The sequence below is a fragment of the Misgurnus anguillicaudatus genome, chromosome 21, assembly GCF_027580225.2.
Source record: "Misgurnus anguillicaudatus chromosome 21, ASM2758022v2, whole genome shotgun sequence".
In the NCBI taxonomy this organism is placed as follows: Eukaryota; Metazoa; Chordata; class Actinopteri; order Cypriniformes; family Cobitidae; genus Misgurnus; species Misgurnus anguillicaudatus.
In genome coordinates, this window is record NC_073357.2 from 58653267 (window position 1) to 58671457 (window position 18191).

Below are 18191 nucleotides of genomic sequence, written 5' to 3' on the forward strand. Positions count from 1 at the left end.
GCGAGAGAAGCTTCCATGTTGTTTTCTTCGGCGACTTCGAGCCAAAATGGCTGAGAGACCGTGGCATGTTTTTGCGAGCTCCATTTGCGTGAGAGGAAAATGGAGAACCTAGTAGGATAATTCCAGAAAGTAGGCTGAGCAGGGTTTGCAAGATTTCAAGTGAACAGAGAAGACAACGGCGATATTTTCACATTGACAAGCACAGATAGTTCCTACTTGTTCAGTTAGAAATTTCAACCGAATGTTCATTGCTATTTACAAAATATTAATAAGCATTACAAACTGTTCGCTAAAAACCGCACGAAAACAAGTCGATGATTAATCGATGATTAATCGATGCTTAACGCTGTGTGCTTTTGTTGAATGAAAGTATTATATGTAATATTTTGATGTTTTATCTTACTTATTTTGCTTTGACGTCATAATTCATGTCTGACACCGATTTCTTGCATGAGAATAACGCAATGGCGCCCTCTGTTGTAAAGAACCTACTACGACTTTTGAAGATTGTAAACAATACTATTTATATATAGTAAACAGTATTGTCATTTTGCCAATGCAAACCCAGAGAACAATATAGCTAGTAAGAGAACAGAAAATGTATAAAAAAGTAGTAACTGTAATTTCTGCCATATAAAGACATTGCATGCACCTTTCATAAAGATACATGAATAAAGGTTGAGGGTTCGGTCACACGCGTACAGATAAACTGTATTGATTGCACTGTAAGTCACTTTAGATAAAAGGATTAATGTAAGTGCCAAATGCATAAATCTTTGTTGAATGTACGACACCATATACCTTTTGTTTTTAAAGTTAGCTTTAATTTTTGAAGATTTACTGGATTATTTACATTCCATGCATGTTAAAAATGTGAGATAATTACAAATAAAATATTTTTTAAAAACAAATATGGGTTTAAATTTATAAAAACAATAATTAAGCTCGTCTTCTGACGACATTTCCGGTGCATTCTGGGTATTTACAAGGAATTAACGTTTAAGTTCACTTGATTTAAACGCGATGATTTTAAAAATTTGACTGTGTTAGAAATGCAGACACAACGACAACTGCAATCCCTACAGACGGACAGCCTTCAATCCTCATTCCGCGTCTCATTGCGCTGCACTACATTTCCCGTCGGCCCGTTCGTCTTTTCCTGTCTCACATGATTGGCTGATTCTAAAAGTTGAAAGTTCACCAGAAACGTTTCTCAAGCCTGGACAGTAAACACTTCACGCATTCGGTAGTCAAAGCTGCTTAAAAAATTATATATTTTACATTATTTAAAATAGTCGGAAGGTTTATTATTTCCTCAACATATTTCAAGTTTCTCGAGCGGAAGACGAGCTTGTTATTTCATAGCAGATATCTTGAGCTGTGTTGGCAATGACAGCTATGTAATAGCAACTTTTCAAAGAGGTCACATAAAGACTGGCGATTATTCTAGCATAGTATGCACGTGATTAAAACGACGCGATAAAATTATGGCAGCGCTGCTTTTGCATCATGCTAGCAAATGTTACAGTAAACGCGTTTGGTCGCTGTCGTCTCGTTTCCACTGCATTCAAAGCAAAAAGAAGATTGAGATCAACGTTACTCCAAACAGAAGAGGTTTAAACTCAGGACACATTCAGGTGAGTTACCAACTTTACATTAATATGTGCTCAATGTATTAAGTTTAGACAAATAACTTTTTCTTATGCTTGACTGATGATGTCATTTTGTTATAGTATGACGTCAACTCTAGGGCAGTTTATATATCAATTAGGGCTTGCAATAGGTATGCAGATGTTTGTCTATTTTAAGATTATGTATATGTGTAAAATAGGTGTTCATTCATTTCATGTGATTATGCAACCTGACCAATATATCATCTCTTAACTATCCATGACCTCAGTGTAACTTAGCTGGTTAAATTGTTTGACAGGGTGGTGCACCTCTGATCCCAAGGCTGGTTGGACTTAATTTCAAATGCGGACAAACTTTCGTCACACAACCTGCGAGATTGTGGAAACTTTTAGGTAAGTGGTTTAGAGGTATTTGGTCATTTATACATTAAAATGAAGCTTACAAATGTCACATGCCAAAGCTAGTTCAGATGTAGGTTGTGTCATCCTTGCACACAGTGTACTATAAATGTGTTTTAACATCTGTCAGGTGCGATACAGTATTTTAGCACATCCAACAGAAGACATGAAAAGAACGAAGGAGGAAAAGGCAAACCCCCTGAGGAAGACGAAGGTATTTTCTGTATTCTTATGACACAAAGCCGAATGATCTTATATCAACTAGAAGAACATTATTTTATAATAAAGATGGGAAAATTGTACTGGCTACTCACCAATAAATAAAAAACACATAAAAGGATTTTATTATTATTCGTTTATGTTCATATTCATACATATAAGCTATCATTTTTTCAGAAGAGAAGAAGAGACGTGAACAGGAGGATCAGATGTACAGGGAGAGACTGCGCACGCTGTTTATAATAGCGGTCATCATGAGCTTGCTTAACTCCATCAACACCAGTGGTGGGAACATATCCTGGAATGATTTTGTGAATGAAATGCTGGCCAAAGGCGAGGTGTCGCGAGTACAGGTGGTGCCAGAAAGTGACATTGTTGAAATATACCTTCACCCAGGGGCGGTCATCTTTGGCAGACCAGTACGTCATTTCATTTAGAAGTACTGTTAAACCGTATTTAGTCAAATTTGTATGGCACTGATATCTTATTGTCCGCTGTAGAGACTTGCCCTGATGTACCGAATGCAGGTGGCCAATATTGACAAGTTTGAAGAGAAGCTTCGAGCAGCAGAAGAAGAACTGAATATAGATACCAAAGACAGAATACCAGTCACCTATAAGCGCACAGGCTTCTTTGGAAAGTGAGTTTTTCACTTGTTTAAACAAATTCATATGTAGCATACATATGTGTTAACATCAATGCACATTTTAGTAATAGTATTATTGTTGAATTATTGTCGAACTTTTAATAAAAGAGGAATCCGTGTGATTTGCAAGCAGATTGGATAAAACTTAAAATATAGCAAATTATTATGTAATTTATTTATATTACAGTGCCTTGTATGCGCTTGGCATGGCTGCCATTGGTGTCGCAATCCTCTGGTACATCTTTCGACTGGCGGGAATGGGCGGCAGAGATGGCGGCTTTAGTGCATTTGTAAGTGGAGAAACCTTCAATTAAATTCAATTTTATTAATATAGCGCTTTTCACAATTAGTAATTGTTTCAAAGCAGCTTTACATTAATAGAAGCAGGGGAAACACATAAAAATCGATAGACAACATAAGTAGCAAAATACAGCGGCTGAGATTAAACTGAACAAGCGAACATAGTAATATGTAACATATAAAAGGGGGTGCTAGGTTAAGCCAAAGTCGGCTGACTCCCAGGGGTGGAAAAAAAACCTTGGAGAAAATCCAATGGGAAAAGTCCTAGGAGGAAAAAACCCTCGGATATATATATATGTATATGTATGTATATGTATATGTATGTATATGTATATATATGTATATGTGTATATATGTATATGTATATGTGTATCTATATGTATATGTGTATATATATATATGTATATGTGTATATATATATATATGTATATGTGTATATATATATATATATATGTATATATATGTATATGTGTATATATATGTATATGTGTATGTATATGTGTATATATATATCTATGTATATGTGTATATATATATCTATGTATATGTGTGTATATATATATATATATATATATATATATATATATATATATATATATATATATATATATATATATATATATATATATATATATATATATATATATATAATGTATGTATGTATGTAAACGGATAAGGAGATTAGACGGATTCAGACGGTGGTCGTTTGGCAGGCATCACGTTTGAAGGACGGCCAGTAGATCAGTGACTTGTTGACCTTTACGGGAGACCAGGAGAAAGACACAAAATCCTATTAGCGTAGGGGCCGTTCGTATGTCATGCAAGCGTAACACAGTGTTGTGGTTTAATATCTGCTTGGTTCCAGACAGGCTAGCTATTGCGGCATTAGTAAATTACCCAGACGAGTTATGTGAATGCTTTGTTCGTACAAGCTAACTATTGCAAGATAAGTATATTTTCTAGACAAATTATCTGAATGCTTTGTTAAAGAAAAAAGTCTTAAGTTTAGACTTAAAGTGATTGACTGTGTCCGATTCTCGGACATCAAGATTTCCACTACAGTAGTTTCCTTATTATTGTTTTCCGATGCCTATCTATCTCCCTGTTTTACCAGAATCAATTGAAAATGGCTAAATTCACTATCGTCGATGGAAAGTCTGGGAAAGGAGTGAGCTTTAAAGATGTTGCCGGAATGCACGAGGCCAAGATGGAAGTGAAGGAGTTTGTGGACTATTTATGTAGCTATTTAATTAATTTTCTTTTTGAAGAATCCAGACCGATACCTTCATCTCGGAGCCAAGGTACCCAAAGGCTCTCTGCTTCTGGGGCCACCCGGCTGTGGAAAGACTTTGCTGGCCAAAGCGGTGGCAACAGAAGCTCAGGTCCCATTTCTTGCTATGGCAGGTTCAGAGTTTGTTGAGGTGATTGGAGGTAAATAAGAACGAATATGCAGATTTTATTATTTTGATTACATCATGAATTCTTCGCGTTGTACCCTGATATGCATTTGCCCACTCAGGTCTTGGTGCCGCAAGGGTGAGAAGTCTTTTTAAAGAAGCCCGTGCCCGAGCGCCATGCATCGTCTACATCGATGAGATCGATGCCGTGGGGAAGAAACGGTCCACTAACATGTCTGGCTTCTCCAACACGGAGGAAGAGCAGACCCTAAACCAGTTACTAGTCGAAATGGATGGTGAGAATCTGAACTAGTCTTGATAAAAACATGAACTGCAAACTTGAGATATCATTTCTTTCCGTTTTCCAGGAATGGGCACCACAGATCACGTGATTGTCCTGGCATCCACCAACCGAGCGGATATTTTGGACAATGCACTTATGAGACCAGGCAGACTTGATAGACACATATTTATAGACCTGCCAACTCTTCAGGTACTGTTGGTGAATAAATAAATAGATGGGGATTAGGGTACACATCAGTCATGGCAATAGTAACACACAATGATTGTCTTGTAGGAAAGAAAAGAAATCTACGAGCAACATCTGAAGATCTTGAAGCTTACTCAACCAGCGGACTTCTACTCTTTGAGGCTGGCTGAGTTGACACCAGGCTTCAGTGGTGAATGATGATTTTGCCATAATTTTGCATTTAATAAGACAGGGGATGCATCATGGTATACAGGTTAAAAAAAAAGAAATTAGCCAATATTTGGCAAATTTCTGTACCTGCTAATGACAATGCAATAGCATTTATTTATTTATTTATTTTTATTATGATGCATTGATGAATTTTGAAGTTTACAAGTGTGCATTGTTCATATTACAGGGGCTGATATTGCAAACATCTGTAATGAAGCTGCCCTGCATGCAGCCAGAGAGGGATACAAATCAATCGACACCTTTAACTTTGAATATGCAGTGGAGAGAGTTCTCGCTGGTATGCACCATCAAATACAGCCATTTCAGTCTAAAACAAATTTAATGACTTCTTAACGTTGTGTATGGTGTGTTTGTGTGTTGTGTAGGGAGTGTGAAGAAGAGTAAAATTTTGTCTAAAGAGGAGCAGAGAGTGGTGGCTTTCCACGAGTCTGGTCATGTTATAGTAGGGTGGTTACTGGAACACACCGAAGCTGTTTTGAAGGTAAGCAGACCTAAACCAAAGTGATCAACTTGTAAAGTTGTACAGGAATCTAAAGCCCTGTTTATATTAGAGCATTTGCGTTTTAAAACGGCATTTTAAAATGAAAACGATCCTCGTTTATACTGCCAGTTTAAAAAGAATCTTCATCCACACTATACACAACCATAAACGCATTAAACACGACCAATCACGCAACTGGGCATGGCATAAAAGTGTAAAAAAAAAACGTATTACTCTAATAATAGCTTACCACATTTATGCAGCATGGGGGTGTGCGATACTGACAAAAAAATTCATATTTGGAGCCTTTGCCGGCAACTACAACAGACACTATTTTTGAACCTATAAAAATGTGTTTGGGAAAGTCTTCAGCTCCCCCCTACAACATATTAATATTATTGATGTTATAAACCAAACAGAAAGGTCTTTATGATTTAAAAAGGAAGCATTCAAGTGAACAGTACTAAACAGTAGCGAACTTGAAGCAAAAATAAATTCCAGCAAATGCAAACTTCAATCAAACATAATAAGAGGTGAAGTATAGCTTTAGCCTTATTGTTTTAATGTAGGGAGTTCCTCTTTAGCCATTTCACGCTGTTATATTTATAAAAGTTAATTGTTTGCAGTTCATATTTATGATCTTATAGTCCATTTGAAAATTTTCGTAAAAACTGACTGTATTCTTCAGAAAAACACCAAATAACTTATCTTCCCTCACCTGTCGCTGTTTAATGCTTGTGTGTTCCCTCACGCGTGTTAAGCGTGGCCGGCTAAAGTATTAAAAATTAATATGACGTCAATTTTTAAAAGTGTGCGAGGTCCGTGCACGTCCTCGCTAGCAACACAGAAATAGCAAAAAGCGCAATCGGCTAAACAAGCATTAAATATTAATATAACGTTGATTTTATTGTTTTTATTCATTTATATTCACAAAACTTATCAACAAAACATTGATTAAAGTTAAGTGACAAATTATATGAAACGAAATTCATTTTAAAGTAGCAAACAAAACTTAAATTAAACTCGAAAATAATGTCTGACCCATTACAATTCTCGCTTCATATTGGCCTTTGCAACGCCCTATATGGCGTTTAAAATTACAGTCTATCTTTCGTAATAAGCTAACTAAATTTAAACAAAACATAAACAACGTTACAACAATATTCAAACCCAACAATACTCAAACATAAATATAAAACAGACATTATCTATAAGGATACGTGTTAAAACAATCTGATATAGCGTTTATAATAGCTGGTTGGTAGATGTTTACTCTTTTTGGCAAAACCTCCGTTACAAACCTCCATTTACTTGAATAAAAATATTTTTTACTTTAAAAATGATGCGCTGTCACGTTAACATCAGCTGTTCGTTTACATAAGACTCCGTCTACATTCATTTACACTTCAGCGCAACATCTGAGTTCTCAAACTAAAACAGGGTCTGCAGCGTTTACGAACAACTCCGTTTATGAGGGTCGAAAACGATGGCGTAGTGTAAATTTAAAGGCGTAAACGTGGCAAAAGTAATGCGCTTTAAAAAGTAAACGCATTAATGTAAACATAGTCTAAGTCTTCAAACTTTTGCATCCAGGTCTCAATAGCTCCCAGGACGAACGCCGCTCTGGGCTTTGCTCAGATTCTGCCGAAAGATCAATATCTGTTCACCAAAGAGCAGCTTTTTGAGAGGATGTGCATGGCTTTGGGCGGACGAGCCTCAGAGGCCATCACTTTCAATAAGGTCACCACAGGTAGGACGGCTGAACATTAAAATCCTAAAATACTTCAGAGGATTATATTACAGATCATAGAAACAGCCATTTCACTTCACCTATACCTTCCCATAGACTGCTCATAACACTTGATCTCTGACGCTCCTCTTAGGTGCACAGGATGACCTGCGAAAAGTGACACGGGTCGCCTACTCAATGGTGAAGCAGTATGGCATGATAGCAAGTGTGGGTCACGTGTCCTTCCCTGAGTCTGAGGAGAAGGGAGGTATCGGACGTCGACCTTTCAGCCAAGGCCTCCAACAGCAGATGGACCACGTAAGTCAAAGAACTTTTCCACATGTTAAATGTGCTTACTCATGACAGACTGGGGTGTTAAAATGTCTATCATGTGTGTAAAATGTTGTGTGTTATCTGCTTCGTAATCACTTGATTTTCTCATTCTCTCTCTGTCACGAAGCAAAGATCTTAATAGCGCAGGCCTATAGGCAAACTGAGAAATTACTCTTGGATAACAGGGACAAACTGATTTTGGTAGGTGCCATCCATCACCCAATCCTGTCAGTATGATCAATATAATCACATCATATCAGATTAATAATATGAAGCTCAAGCAGTTATTACATCATTTTCATAATCCAATCTCACATTTTTTTACTAAAGGAGTGGCCACACGATATTTATGCATGTGAAATTATTTCGGCATAACGGGATATGATGCATCATTTTAAATGAATAATAAGGTCAAGATGTAATTTAGTCCAGATTTTCACAACACTTCGAACTAGGGCTTCTCGATTATAGTCACATAGGGATGCATAACGATTAATCGCGATTAATCTATAACAGAATAAACGTTTTTGCTTACATCATAATATGTGTGTGAACTGTGTATAATAATTATGTATATATAAATATGCACACATGCATGTATAATTTTAAGAAAAAACATATTTATATATTAAGTATTTATATTTATATATAATATAAATTATACATAAATATACAAATGTATATACACATGTAAACATTTCTTAAATATATACATTAGTGCTGGGCAAAGATTAATTGCGATTAATCGCATACAAAATAAAAGTGCGTTTGTGCATTATATATGTGTCTGTGCTGTGTGTAATTATTATGTATATTTAAACACACACACATACATACATACATATATATATATATATATATATATATATATATATATATATATATATATATATATATATATATATATATATATATATATATATATATATATATATATATATATATCAGAACATTTTTATTTATATATCCATTTTTTGTTTATATATAATATAGAATATATAAAAATATAGATAAATATACATACACATGTAAATGTTTCTTAAATACGTACACGAATGTGTGTGTATTTATATATACATAATAATAACACACAGCACACACTCATATCTTATGCAAAAAATACCTTTTATTTTGTATGCTATTAATCGCGATTAATCTTTGCCCAGCACTAATATACATGCATGTGTTTGCATTTATCTATACAAACTAGTTATTATACACAGTTCACACACATACAGTATAAAAAAAAACTTTTATTCTGCTATAGATTAATCGCGATTAATCGTTATGCATGCATTTATTTAACTTTTTTATTAAGTAAGTGTTGCAAAAGGGTACAGGTCAAAGCCGTCGTTTCTCGATTATCTTGCTTAATACGATTAATTGTACTGCCCTACTTCGAACCATACAGCATTAGTTTGTGTTTATCTGACTTTGTATTATTGCAAACACGCAAATGTTTAGTCAATGACGTGTACATTGTGCTGTCAAAATTGTATGCATCTCAAAAGTCTTAAAATTCTAACATGTTTTTATTTGCTCGGTTGATACGTTAGCATTTTTTGTTCTACTATATTGTACCATTTTTGTGTGTGTGTTTTAGCTGGCTAATACTCTGCTGGAGAGGGAGGTGGTGAACTATGACGATATTGAAGCTTTGCTCGGACCTCCTCCATTTGGACCCAAGAAGATGATCGCTCCTCAAAGCTGGGTGGAGGCTGAAAGAGATAAGCAGGACACTGGTGAAGATGAGAGACCCCAGAGACCCATGCGTAAGGACAAAGACGATGAGGATGTCAACCTGAACCCAGTCTGAGGCTTGCAAACACAATCCCAGTCTTTGATTGTCACACTTGAAAGATCAAAATGAGAGAAAAAGCTTGGGGGAATAGTCTACTCATTTTCAGTATTGAAGTGTGTTGTTGCCTTAACCAAGAATTGTTGATACATCCCTCTATCATCTGTGTGCGTGCACGTAAGCGCTGGAGCGCCCTGCGACGCTTCGATAGCGTTTGGCTTGGCCCCATTCATTCAGTGGTGCCATTTGGAGATGGAGTTGGAGGTGACCAAGCACATCAACGTTTTTCCTGTTTGGGACGAGTGGTTGTGCGAGCGGGTTTGGTGGTACAGGATAGAACGTAGCGCTTTTCTAAGCGGATTTAGAGGAGCTACATTTTATGGCGTAATAGCACTTTTGGGAGTACTTCGACTCGGCGCAGTAACACCCTCCCTCTCCCATTATGAGAGTGAGAAGGGGAGCGGACTTTTCAGGCGAGTCGAAGTACTCCCAAAAGTGCTATTACGCCATAAAATATAGTTCCTCTTTTAACACGTTTTATTTTGTGCCACCAAGCTTGCTCGTATAACTGCTCGTCTTGAGTGGGAGGAACGTTGATGTGTTTGGTCGCTTCTGACTTTGTCTCTGGGTGGTGCCGTTGAGTGAATGGGGCTGGGCTGGGTGCTGTCGAGGCGTCGCGGCGTGCTCCAGCGCTTACGTATCAAGGATTCTTGGTTGGGGTGGTAACATGTTTTGATGTTGAAAATGAGTAGACTATTCCTTTAAGGTTTGATTTGTAGTTGGCTTTGATTTAAAATAGTAACATATGTACATAGTTTATTTTCCACGCTGTTCATTTTGCCAAATGTCTCCAGGACATAGAAACAAAAAATGTTTGGCAGCGAGATAAAGTTGGTATTTCTGTTTATAAAACGGTCTCTTTTGTGCACTTAAACAAGATATTATTATCCAGACTGGTGACTAGGCTGAGATTTTGGTTTTGGTAAATCACACTGAAAAAAATTATTCATTCAATTTGCAAAATTTTTTGGGGTAAGTGGTTGCAATCAATTTATTTTAGCTACATTTAAACAAAAGTTTTTTTGTTTTGTTTTTCTAATTTTTTTGTTTGAATGTGGCTTAAGTGGGTTGGTTGTGACCACTTATCTTGGAGGGTTGAGCAAGTTGAATGAATAGTTTTTTTCAGTGCAGGTGTAGAGATGTCTATGTCAGTAAACATTAAATAATAAATTATTACATTTGTGATAATTGTTCAGATGTATTTATTTAGTCCCTCCGGCATACATGACTACATGTGTTCTCTCCAGAAGGTCATTAAAATTTGCCTATTGGACCACAATACAAGCTATAAGGGTAGAATTTTTTTAATTTGAGATTTATACATCATCTGAATAAGCTGGTTGTTTGGTGATGTATGGTTTGTTAGGATAGGACAATATTTGGCCAAGATACAACCAGTTTAAAATCTGGAACATGAGGATGCAAAAAATACACATATTGAGAAAACCACCTTTTAAGTTGTTAAAATGAAGTCCTGAGCAACACACAGATACTAATATATATATAGATATATAGATAGATTTATGGAACATGATTTTTACTTAATATCCTAAAGATTTTTGGTCGACCAGGGCTTATCCACTGCGCCATCATCACCCCTATATTTTTATATTTTTAAAACGCCTTGCATTGACATATCTTAATATATATTAGTGCTGTAGTTTTGTCTCAAGGTGCATGCCTTTTTTTAAGAGTTGCTTGTAAAAATTACTTAAATGTCCTAATATAACTAAGGCCTATAGTCCTGGATTAATCTAAAGTTAAACGCTGTGTGGGAAAACTGACCCCAATTTTTTTAAGCTTAAAAATTACTAAACTTCGAGGCATTTTCCCAGACAGGGTTTAGATTAATCTAGGACTAAGCCTTACTTTTATTGGGACATTTAAAGTTATTTTTTACAAACATACCTTCAATAAAAAAAAATCTATATATTAAGACAAAACAATGGCACTGATATATTTTAAGATATATTTAAATTAAGGTGTTTTTAAATTAAGGCAGCTCAAACAAGCAATTTAGTCTGGGTCTAGGATAAGCCCTGTTTGGGAAACCTTCAATTAAAGTTTTATACATCTTTATAGATGTATTCCAGACTGGTAACAGATTGATTGGGCTTCACTGCAAACTCGCTGTGTATGTTTTTTTACTTTGGATGTTTACTCTGAGCACAGAATGTAATGAACAGGACAGTCATCATCATTTCATTGTTTTATTTTCAACTATAAAGACAACAGCATTTCACAACATTAAGAAATAAATAAAAACTGAATGTAGTTCAATATTTAGAAACACTAAAAACCAACAAAAAGGAATTATGATTGTATTTATGAAAGAAAATTGTTCCTATTCCTCAGGGGAAAAGCAAAAATATTTACAATTGAAACAGCATTCACTGACAAACTTTGTTTCTTTGTATGAAAATGATAAAGGCTCATGAAATATCAAAGATCTTTACGGTAAAATTGAAAGCAAGCCAAAATTATTAAATACAATATATTACAGTAAACCAATCCTGTATAAAAAGAATCATAAGAACATCTGATATTAAAATATCTCATCAGTAATTTAACAATTCAAATGAATAGTTCACCAAAAAATGTAAATTCTGTTTCAACATCCAATCTCTTAAGGGGGTTGCACACCGGACGCGCAGCTCAGCACTGCGTCAAGTCGCGTCTAGGACAACTCTGGGGTATTGTAAACCGGAAGTGCACATTAAATAGCGCGAGCTTCGTCAGATAGCGTCTACTTCAAAATGCAAAATATACGTTAGCAGCCAATGTTAATCGTTAATGATTTTGGACAAATATGATGTTATTTAATGTTAAACTATGTGAGTGGCGCGACAGGGATTTGAGCAACTTCCTGAGTCGTAGCTGGACGGCACGGACAGGCGCCACCTGTCGGCGCCGGTTTGCGTATACTCATAGAAAACAATGTGTTCGATTTTTTTTTAGAACGCCGCTGCGCTGAGCTGCGTGTCCGGTGTGCGACCCCCTTAAATCTTCAATGATGAGCTGAGCAAAATAGAGTGCCGTGTGGATGACGTGATTTTGTTGGCCAACCCAGAAGTCAGCGGGACACCTCGCCAAAAAGCCCATTATTAAAAAAAAATAATAAGTTTACTGATAAGTGGATGAATCGTTGTTGGGAATTTTGCGCATGTTGTGTTGTTTTAGAGATCTTCATGTGTGATGACATTTAAACCCATACAGCAAAATAATACATTTCTCTGGCCAAAAATATGTTGTGCTAAATACAGTACATACATTTGACAAATTTATTCAGAAAACCATGACATTCCAAAAAGGTCCACGTACTTTTTCTTGCCACTGTATTTTTTTGGCCATTTTTTTGTATATTTTGAAATATATTTAAAATTATATTTGAGAATATATATTTTTTGCTCTATGGAAAGTTTCCGGCAAAGTCTGTAGTCCCATGTAGTAACTTGGTAGCAACTTTTTAGCAAGGTTTAAAGATATTTTAAAACTTTAAAGGGGAAAGAGAATGAAAAAACATTTTTACCTTGTCTTTGTTGAATAATGGTAGTCTACCCACATTCACAAACATACAAAAAGTGCTAAACATGCTAAACATCTCAGTCTCATAGAAATTCCTCTTTTAGAAATGTCAGCCAGAAAACAGCCCAATCTGAAAAACTGATGCTTATGACATCACAGGCATCTAACTGCCCATCCACTTTAAAATAATTGGCTAATTTTTTTTGAGTGGCAGCAAAGTCAGCCAATCAGTAATGAGATTGCAAGTTAAGCCAGTAGGGGGAGCCAAATAGGTGCAAAACCACTTGTTTAAAATCCCCCACCCTAATAGAGCTATCTGAGAGAGGTTTTTAGGAAGCTTCTAAGTCATTACAGACCCAAACAAAAACATTTTTGTCTACATGTCACATCACAGAACAAGGATAAATACTCCGTTCAACCATTCTATGTCACCTTTAAAAAGCCACAAGTAGAGATATTACTTTTGTGTTTTATGTCGTAGAATAAAACGTGAAAATATCTTGGGTTTTCTGAGTGGAGTTTAGGTTAAATGCCTTAAATAAGGTCATGGGTTAACAAAGGCCCATTTGACTTTGGGACAATGGAACCGGAAGTGCTAAAATGCTAACTTGCCAAGAGGTTTTGCCTACAAAAATACATCATCCTTGCGGCACTCTATTGTGTGTTATTGTGGGAAAGTCCTTCTCTCTGCCATCGCTCTCAAATCTTTGATCTCAGTAAGTTTTGGACTTGCCGTGTATCTGTCTGTTGCTTTTTTTGTCATTTTTCAGGAGCCAAACTAATAATCATTTTATAAAAGGACATTTCCTAATCGTCAATACAGCATTTTCTTAGTTTTAAACCCATTTACATGCTCAGCAAACCCCAGTGTTGGTTATCAGCTAAACTAACCATGACACATGTATTAGGAACAAGGCGTCTGTCTTTCGCCCCGTGTCTAATCGGTACGCACTTCCACACAGTTCCTCTCTCCAGTTGGTGTTGCTCAATGTGAAACACACGAGCCCACAGCAAGCACCTGTCACATCAACATGTTAAAATAACTCGCTGATCCATGAAGGAAAGGAAAGAGTGTTTGTGAACTAGTTTTCCTTATGACCTTTAACAAAAACATCATACGCCACCAGCAACTTCTCACATAGATGAAAGGAAATTTAGCAACATCAAGGTTTGGAGAGCCTGGGTCCACAAGAAGATCTGAAATGTGTCGAACGTGTGAATCGTGCCGGCCTTTACCGTGGGTCATACATGTTAGCCAGTTTTTTAAAGCGTGGTCCCCAGTCGTTAAGATAGTCGTAGTCCTGATCTTCATCTGAACCTGTGGAGGCGATGGAGCTCAGGCTGCCTGCTACAGACCCATCACCTTCATAGTCATAGATCAGAGCCGTGTCATACGGCGGGACGTTGGGGTCGGCATCTGCAGCATCGAGACCCTGTTGAGATAAAGTTATGATCAAAATGATCCGAATAAAGATGTTCCCGAAAAACTGAATATTAAGACACATCACTTACAACATTAATGAAATCTTCGATGTCCGTCGGCTCTCCAGCACGTTTGCGAGGATATGTAGGAGAAGGGAGATTATGTGGAGCATCTTTCCTTAGGGGCTGTTTTCCTCTCGGCAGGCTGCGGTTCTGAGGGAAATATGTGGCTGGTGCAGGAATCACGTCACTCGGGTTCCTCAGAAAATCTATGTTAAATGCATCCTAGTGGACAGAAACAGCGTCATGTAAAACTTTACAACTTTTACTGGACATAACTGTCATGGTTCCTCACAGAAACAGCTAGGTTTACTTTAATATATAACTATTAAATTCTAATCTAAACATGACCAAATATATAGCATTGGAAAGGTCTAAGACTCTAAAATAATAATTTGACCAGCATTTTTCCAAATATTTAATGCAGGGACAGTATTTGACTAATTTATGACAACAGTGTGCATAAATAAATAAAATAATTAATATTTTGCTATTGAATTCTAATTAATTCTAATTGAAAACTCTAATGGGACATACACACCAAACGCGAAGCAAATCCTTACTCTAGATTACTCGTGGGATTTAACTTTGTGTCATGCAATTTTTTCGCTTAAGCTAAATATTGTAAAAAAGCGCATGTTTTTGCTGTAATCACGCTGCCCAATTCGCGTCACTCGCATCGCCCTACGCAAGTTCGCGTCTACTCGCGTATTTGCATTGACTTTGTATGAGTAGTATGTAATCTACTCGCGAATTCAACAATTTGCGCAAAGCAGTGCGTTTCTTGTTTAGATTACTTGCGGGATTAAACTTCGTATTAGGCGAATAACACGTTTTCACAGTAATCGCGACACTCAATTCATGTTATTCCCATCGCTCCATGTGAGTTTGCATCTGTTTGCGTCTTTGCATTGACTTTGTTTGTAATCTACATATTTGCACTAATAGTAATGCAGTGACAGTAATTTATCAATTTTTGCCAAGAGACACCTATTGGCCGTTGTTGGTAAATATAATAAAAGTGTCACAAAATCCTTAGTTTTGCGATTTTATACTAAAATTTGTATCACAAAAATTTTCATTTTTATAGATTTTTAATATAAAATATATACTTAAAAAAAACTTAAACTGTTAAAACTATTTTTATTTTATTTTATTTTTACAACTCCAGACACTGAAAACAGTGAAACACTTAAAAAGAGACCAAGATTAGTCTTCTAGACCAAAAATTGCCAGATTTAAAGGTGAACATCACCTTTTCACCCCACACTCAAGGGGAGGGGGGCGTTAAGTTGTTAACTAGTACCTGGCATGAGGTGAAGATTTAGGAAATAAAATAAAACTTGAAAAAAATGTATGAATGCATCAAACGCTAAAATTTCAAACAAGATTTCAAATGATACCAGATCTCTTTAAATAAATAATTCACTTTTCAGAGACATTTTTTTTTTAGTAATGACTTATCTAACTAGTGTTGAGGTAAGATGATAATTTAGTGTAAACGCAGTGTTAATAGAGTAACCTTAGGTATAGTTCATCATATTAATATTGAACATATTGCATATAGGATGAACAGCATCTGAATACTGTCTTTGAAAATTGTAGATCTCTAATATAAACATGTTAAATGCCACTAGCACACTTCTTTTTGTAAAATATTGTACTTAGAAATGTCACTGTACTCTTTTTCTGTTAAATAAATGCCAAGTCGTTGATATCTAATGCACTGTATGAAAATGAGTGATTGTCACCTCGTCCTCCTCTCCACCTCCCTGCTCATCGTAATGAAAGACGTTGTCTCTGATGTCCTCTTCAGATGTCCCGATCAACAGTCCTCCTCCTTTCTTCATGTTAGGCCTCATGCAGCCTCTCACAGTCACAGCGAGGACAATCAGCACTAATCACACAATACAGTGATATTAAAGCCGTGTATACTTCAGTGAATACTGAGTTACTGGCTGGGTGTTTCCTTTCACATATGGATATAGCGTTTACTTACACAATAGAAAAACAATGCTGCCCACAATAATCATGAGGGCAATAAAGCTTAGGCCCATTCTGGATCCAAACATGGCTGCCGACAAACTCTTGCAGTCTCCGAAACTATCACAGGAACAGACGGTGACATTGACAAAAGCAGATGAGGAAAGTGACGGAGAGCCCGAGTCTGACACGACAACAGGAATAGAAAATTCTCCGCTCTCGATGTCTACAAGTGGCTGGAGAACGGCGTGAGTCTCTGGAAATGTGCAAATGCAGACAAAAGGACAAATAGGCGTTCACTGACACATTCAAGTAAATACTTTACAAGGTTCTGTACTAGAAATCAGATTAATGGATTAGATTGCAACAATAGTCCTTGCTAGAAAACCCAGCCAAAATCACATGAAATTATACATAAAAACGTATGTGCTGTATTATTTAGTTGTTATTTGTTTAATTTATGATTAAAATTTTAAAGGTGCCAAAGAATGCATTAAAATAATGTGTTAAATATGTGAAATTACAATTTTAAGTAATTTCAGAAAAGTAGCATAACCCTTTTTGGTACCTGTTGTTTCCAGCAGGTATATAATTTAAATAGCTATAAATGCATGTAGACATGCACATTTATATATATTAAAGGTGCAGTGTGTAATTTTTAGAAGGATCACTTGACAGAAATGCAAAATAATATACAAAACTATATTATCAGGGGTGTATAAAGACCTTTTTATAATGAACCGTTATGTGTTTATTACCTTAGAATGAGGCGTTTTTATCTACATACACAGAGGGTCCCCTTACGTGGAAGTCGCCATTGTTTCTACAGAAGCCCTGACAAACTTTTTTACTAATGGGGCTCTTCCATTGCATAGTACCCCACGGTTTAGTTTAGTCTGGGTCAGCTCACTTCACTTTGGCGTGGTTAGCTTTTCCATCGAGTTTAGTATCACTTCGGAGTGGGAGGGATTATAGGCGTGTCGTTATATTTGCGCTGCCTACAGCTGTGACATCATACAAGTGAGAGCGTTGTTGTACATTCCCATTTATTTATTTCTCACTTCGCTACAAAATTCAAATTGGCCACTACAAATAAATTGTTTGCACATCGCGTTTATCACTACCTCTGTCTCACATGACAGTTTATGTTCAAACACCCGTGGCGTCAGCCGACGGCGCTCCGCTGAGCCTCATTGAAGTTGCATTTAAGCATATATAATGCTGACATGCTTGTTGCGAATGTTCTGCCACAAACTACAAGTCTGGAAAACAACTGTTATGCTGTCCCTGATTCTCAACCTATGGATGTTTTTCATCGCTAAAAGGGAGTTTGGGAACATATAGCAGAGCACAGATGACAACATGTTTGCTCGAGACAGCGCAAGCTAGCACTAAAGGTAAAGCTAATCTACATTATAGCGATGACGCTGGTAGTGACGTTTCTTTCAGACCAATCAATGATTTACAGTGTTTTCGCATCACATTTG

General features: G+C 36.4%; 2 protein-coding genes and 1 long non-coding RNA gene across 3 annotated transcripts in view; 1 reads left to right on the forward strand and 2 right to left on the reverse strand.

Annotated features, from left to right (window-relative positions):
* Positions 1-1041: 1041 nt before the first annotated feature.
* Positions 1042-10739, forward strand: spg7 (SPG7 matrix AAA peptidase subunit, paraplegin). The gene is given in 18 exon segments (XM_073859519.1): positions 1042-1637; positions 1931-2024; positions 2161-2244; positions 2427-2668; positions 2750-2889; positions 3083-3185; positions 4310-4429; positions 4431-4626; positions 4715-4888; positions 4961-5085; positions 5170-5272; positions 5480-5590; positions 5679-5794; positions 7388-7544; positions 7678-7845; positions 7984-8057; positions 9460-9736; positions 10416-10739. Coding segments are annotated over 17 exon segments (2370 nt in total). The 5' UTR covers positions 1042-1487; the 3' UTR covers positions 9673-9736; positions 10416-10739.
* Positions 10740-11910: 1171 nt separating this feature from the next.
* LOC141353088 (uncharacterized) lies at positions 11911-14007 on the reverse strand. Its single transcript, XR_012360120.1, has 2 exons — positions 13672-14007; positions 11911-13207 (listed from the first exon to the last, which is right to left on the reverse strand). It is a non-coding gene; the product is annotated as an uncharacterized lncRNA (long non-coding RNA).
* Positions 14008-14324: 317 nt separating this feature from the next.
* Positions 14325-18191, reverse strand: part of cdh15 (cadherin 15, type 1, M-cadherin (myotubule)) — a 28837-nt gene continuing 24970 nt past the window's right edge. The window contains exons 11-14 of the mRNA XM_073859521.1: positions 16721-16960; positions 16473-16618; positions 14752-14946; positions 14325-14672 (exon numbers count right to left, since the gene is read on the reverse strand). Of these exons, the coding sequence (XP_073715622.1) occupies positions 14472-14672; positions 14752-14946; positions 16473-16618; positions 16721-16960 (782 nt within the window). The 3' untranslated portion in view covers positions 14325-14471. The remainder of the gene's footprint in view (positions 14673-14751; positions 14947-16472; positions 16619-16720; positions 16961-18191) is intronic.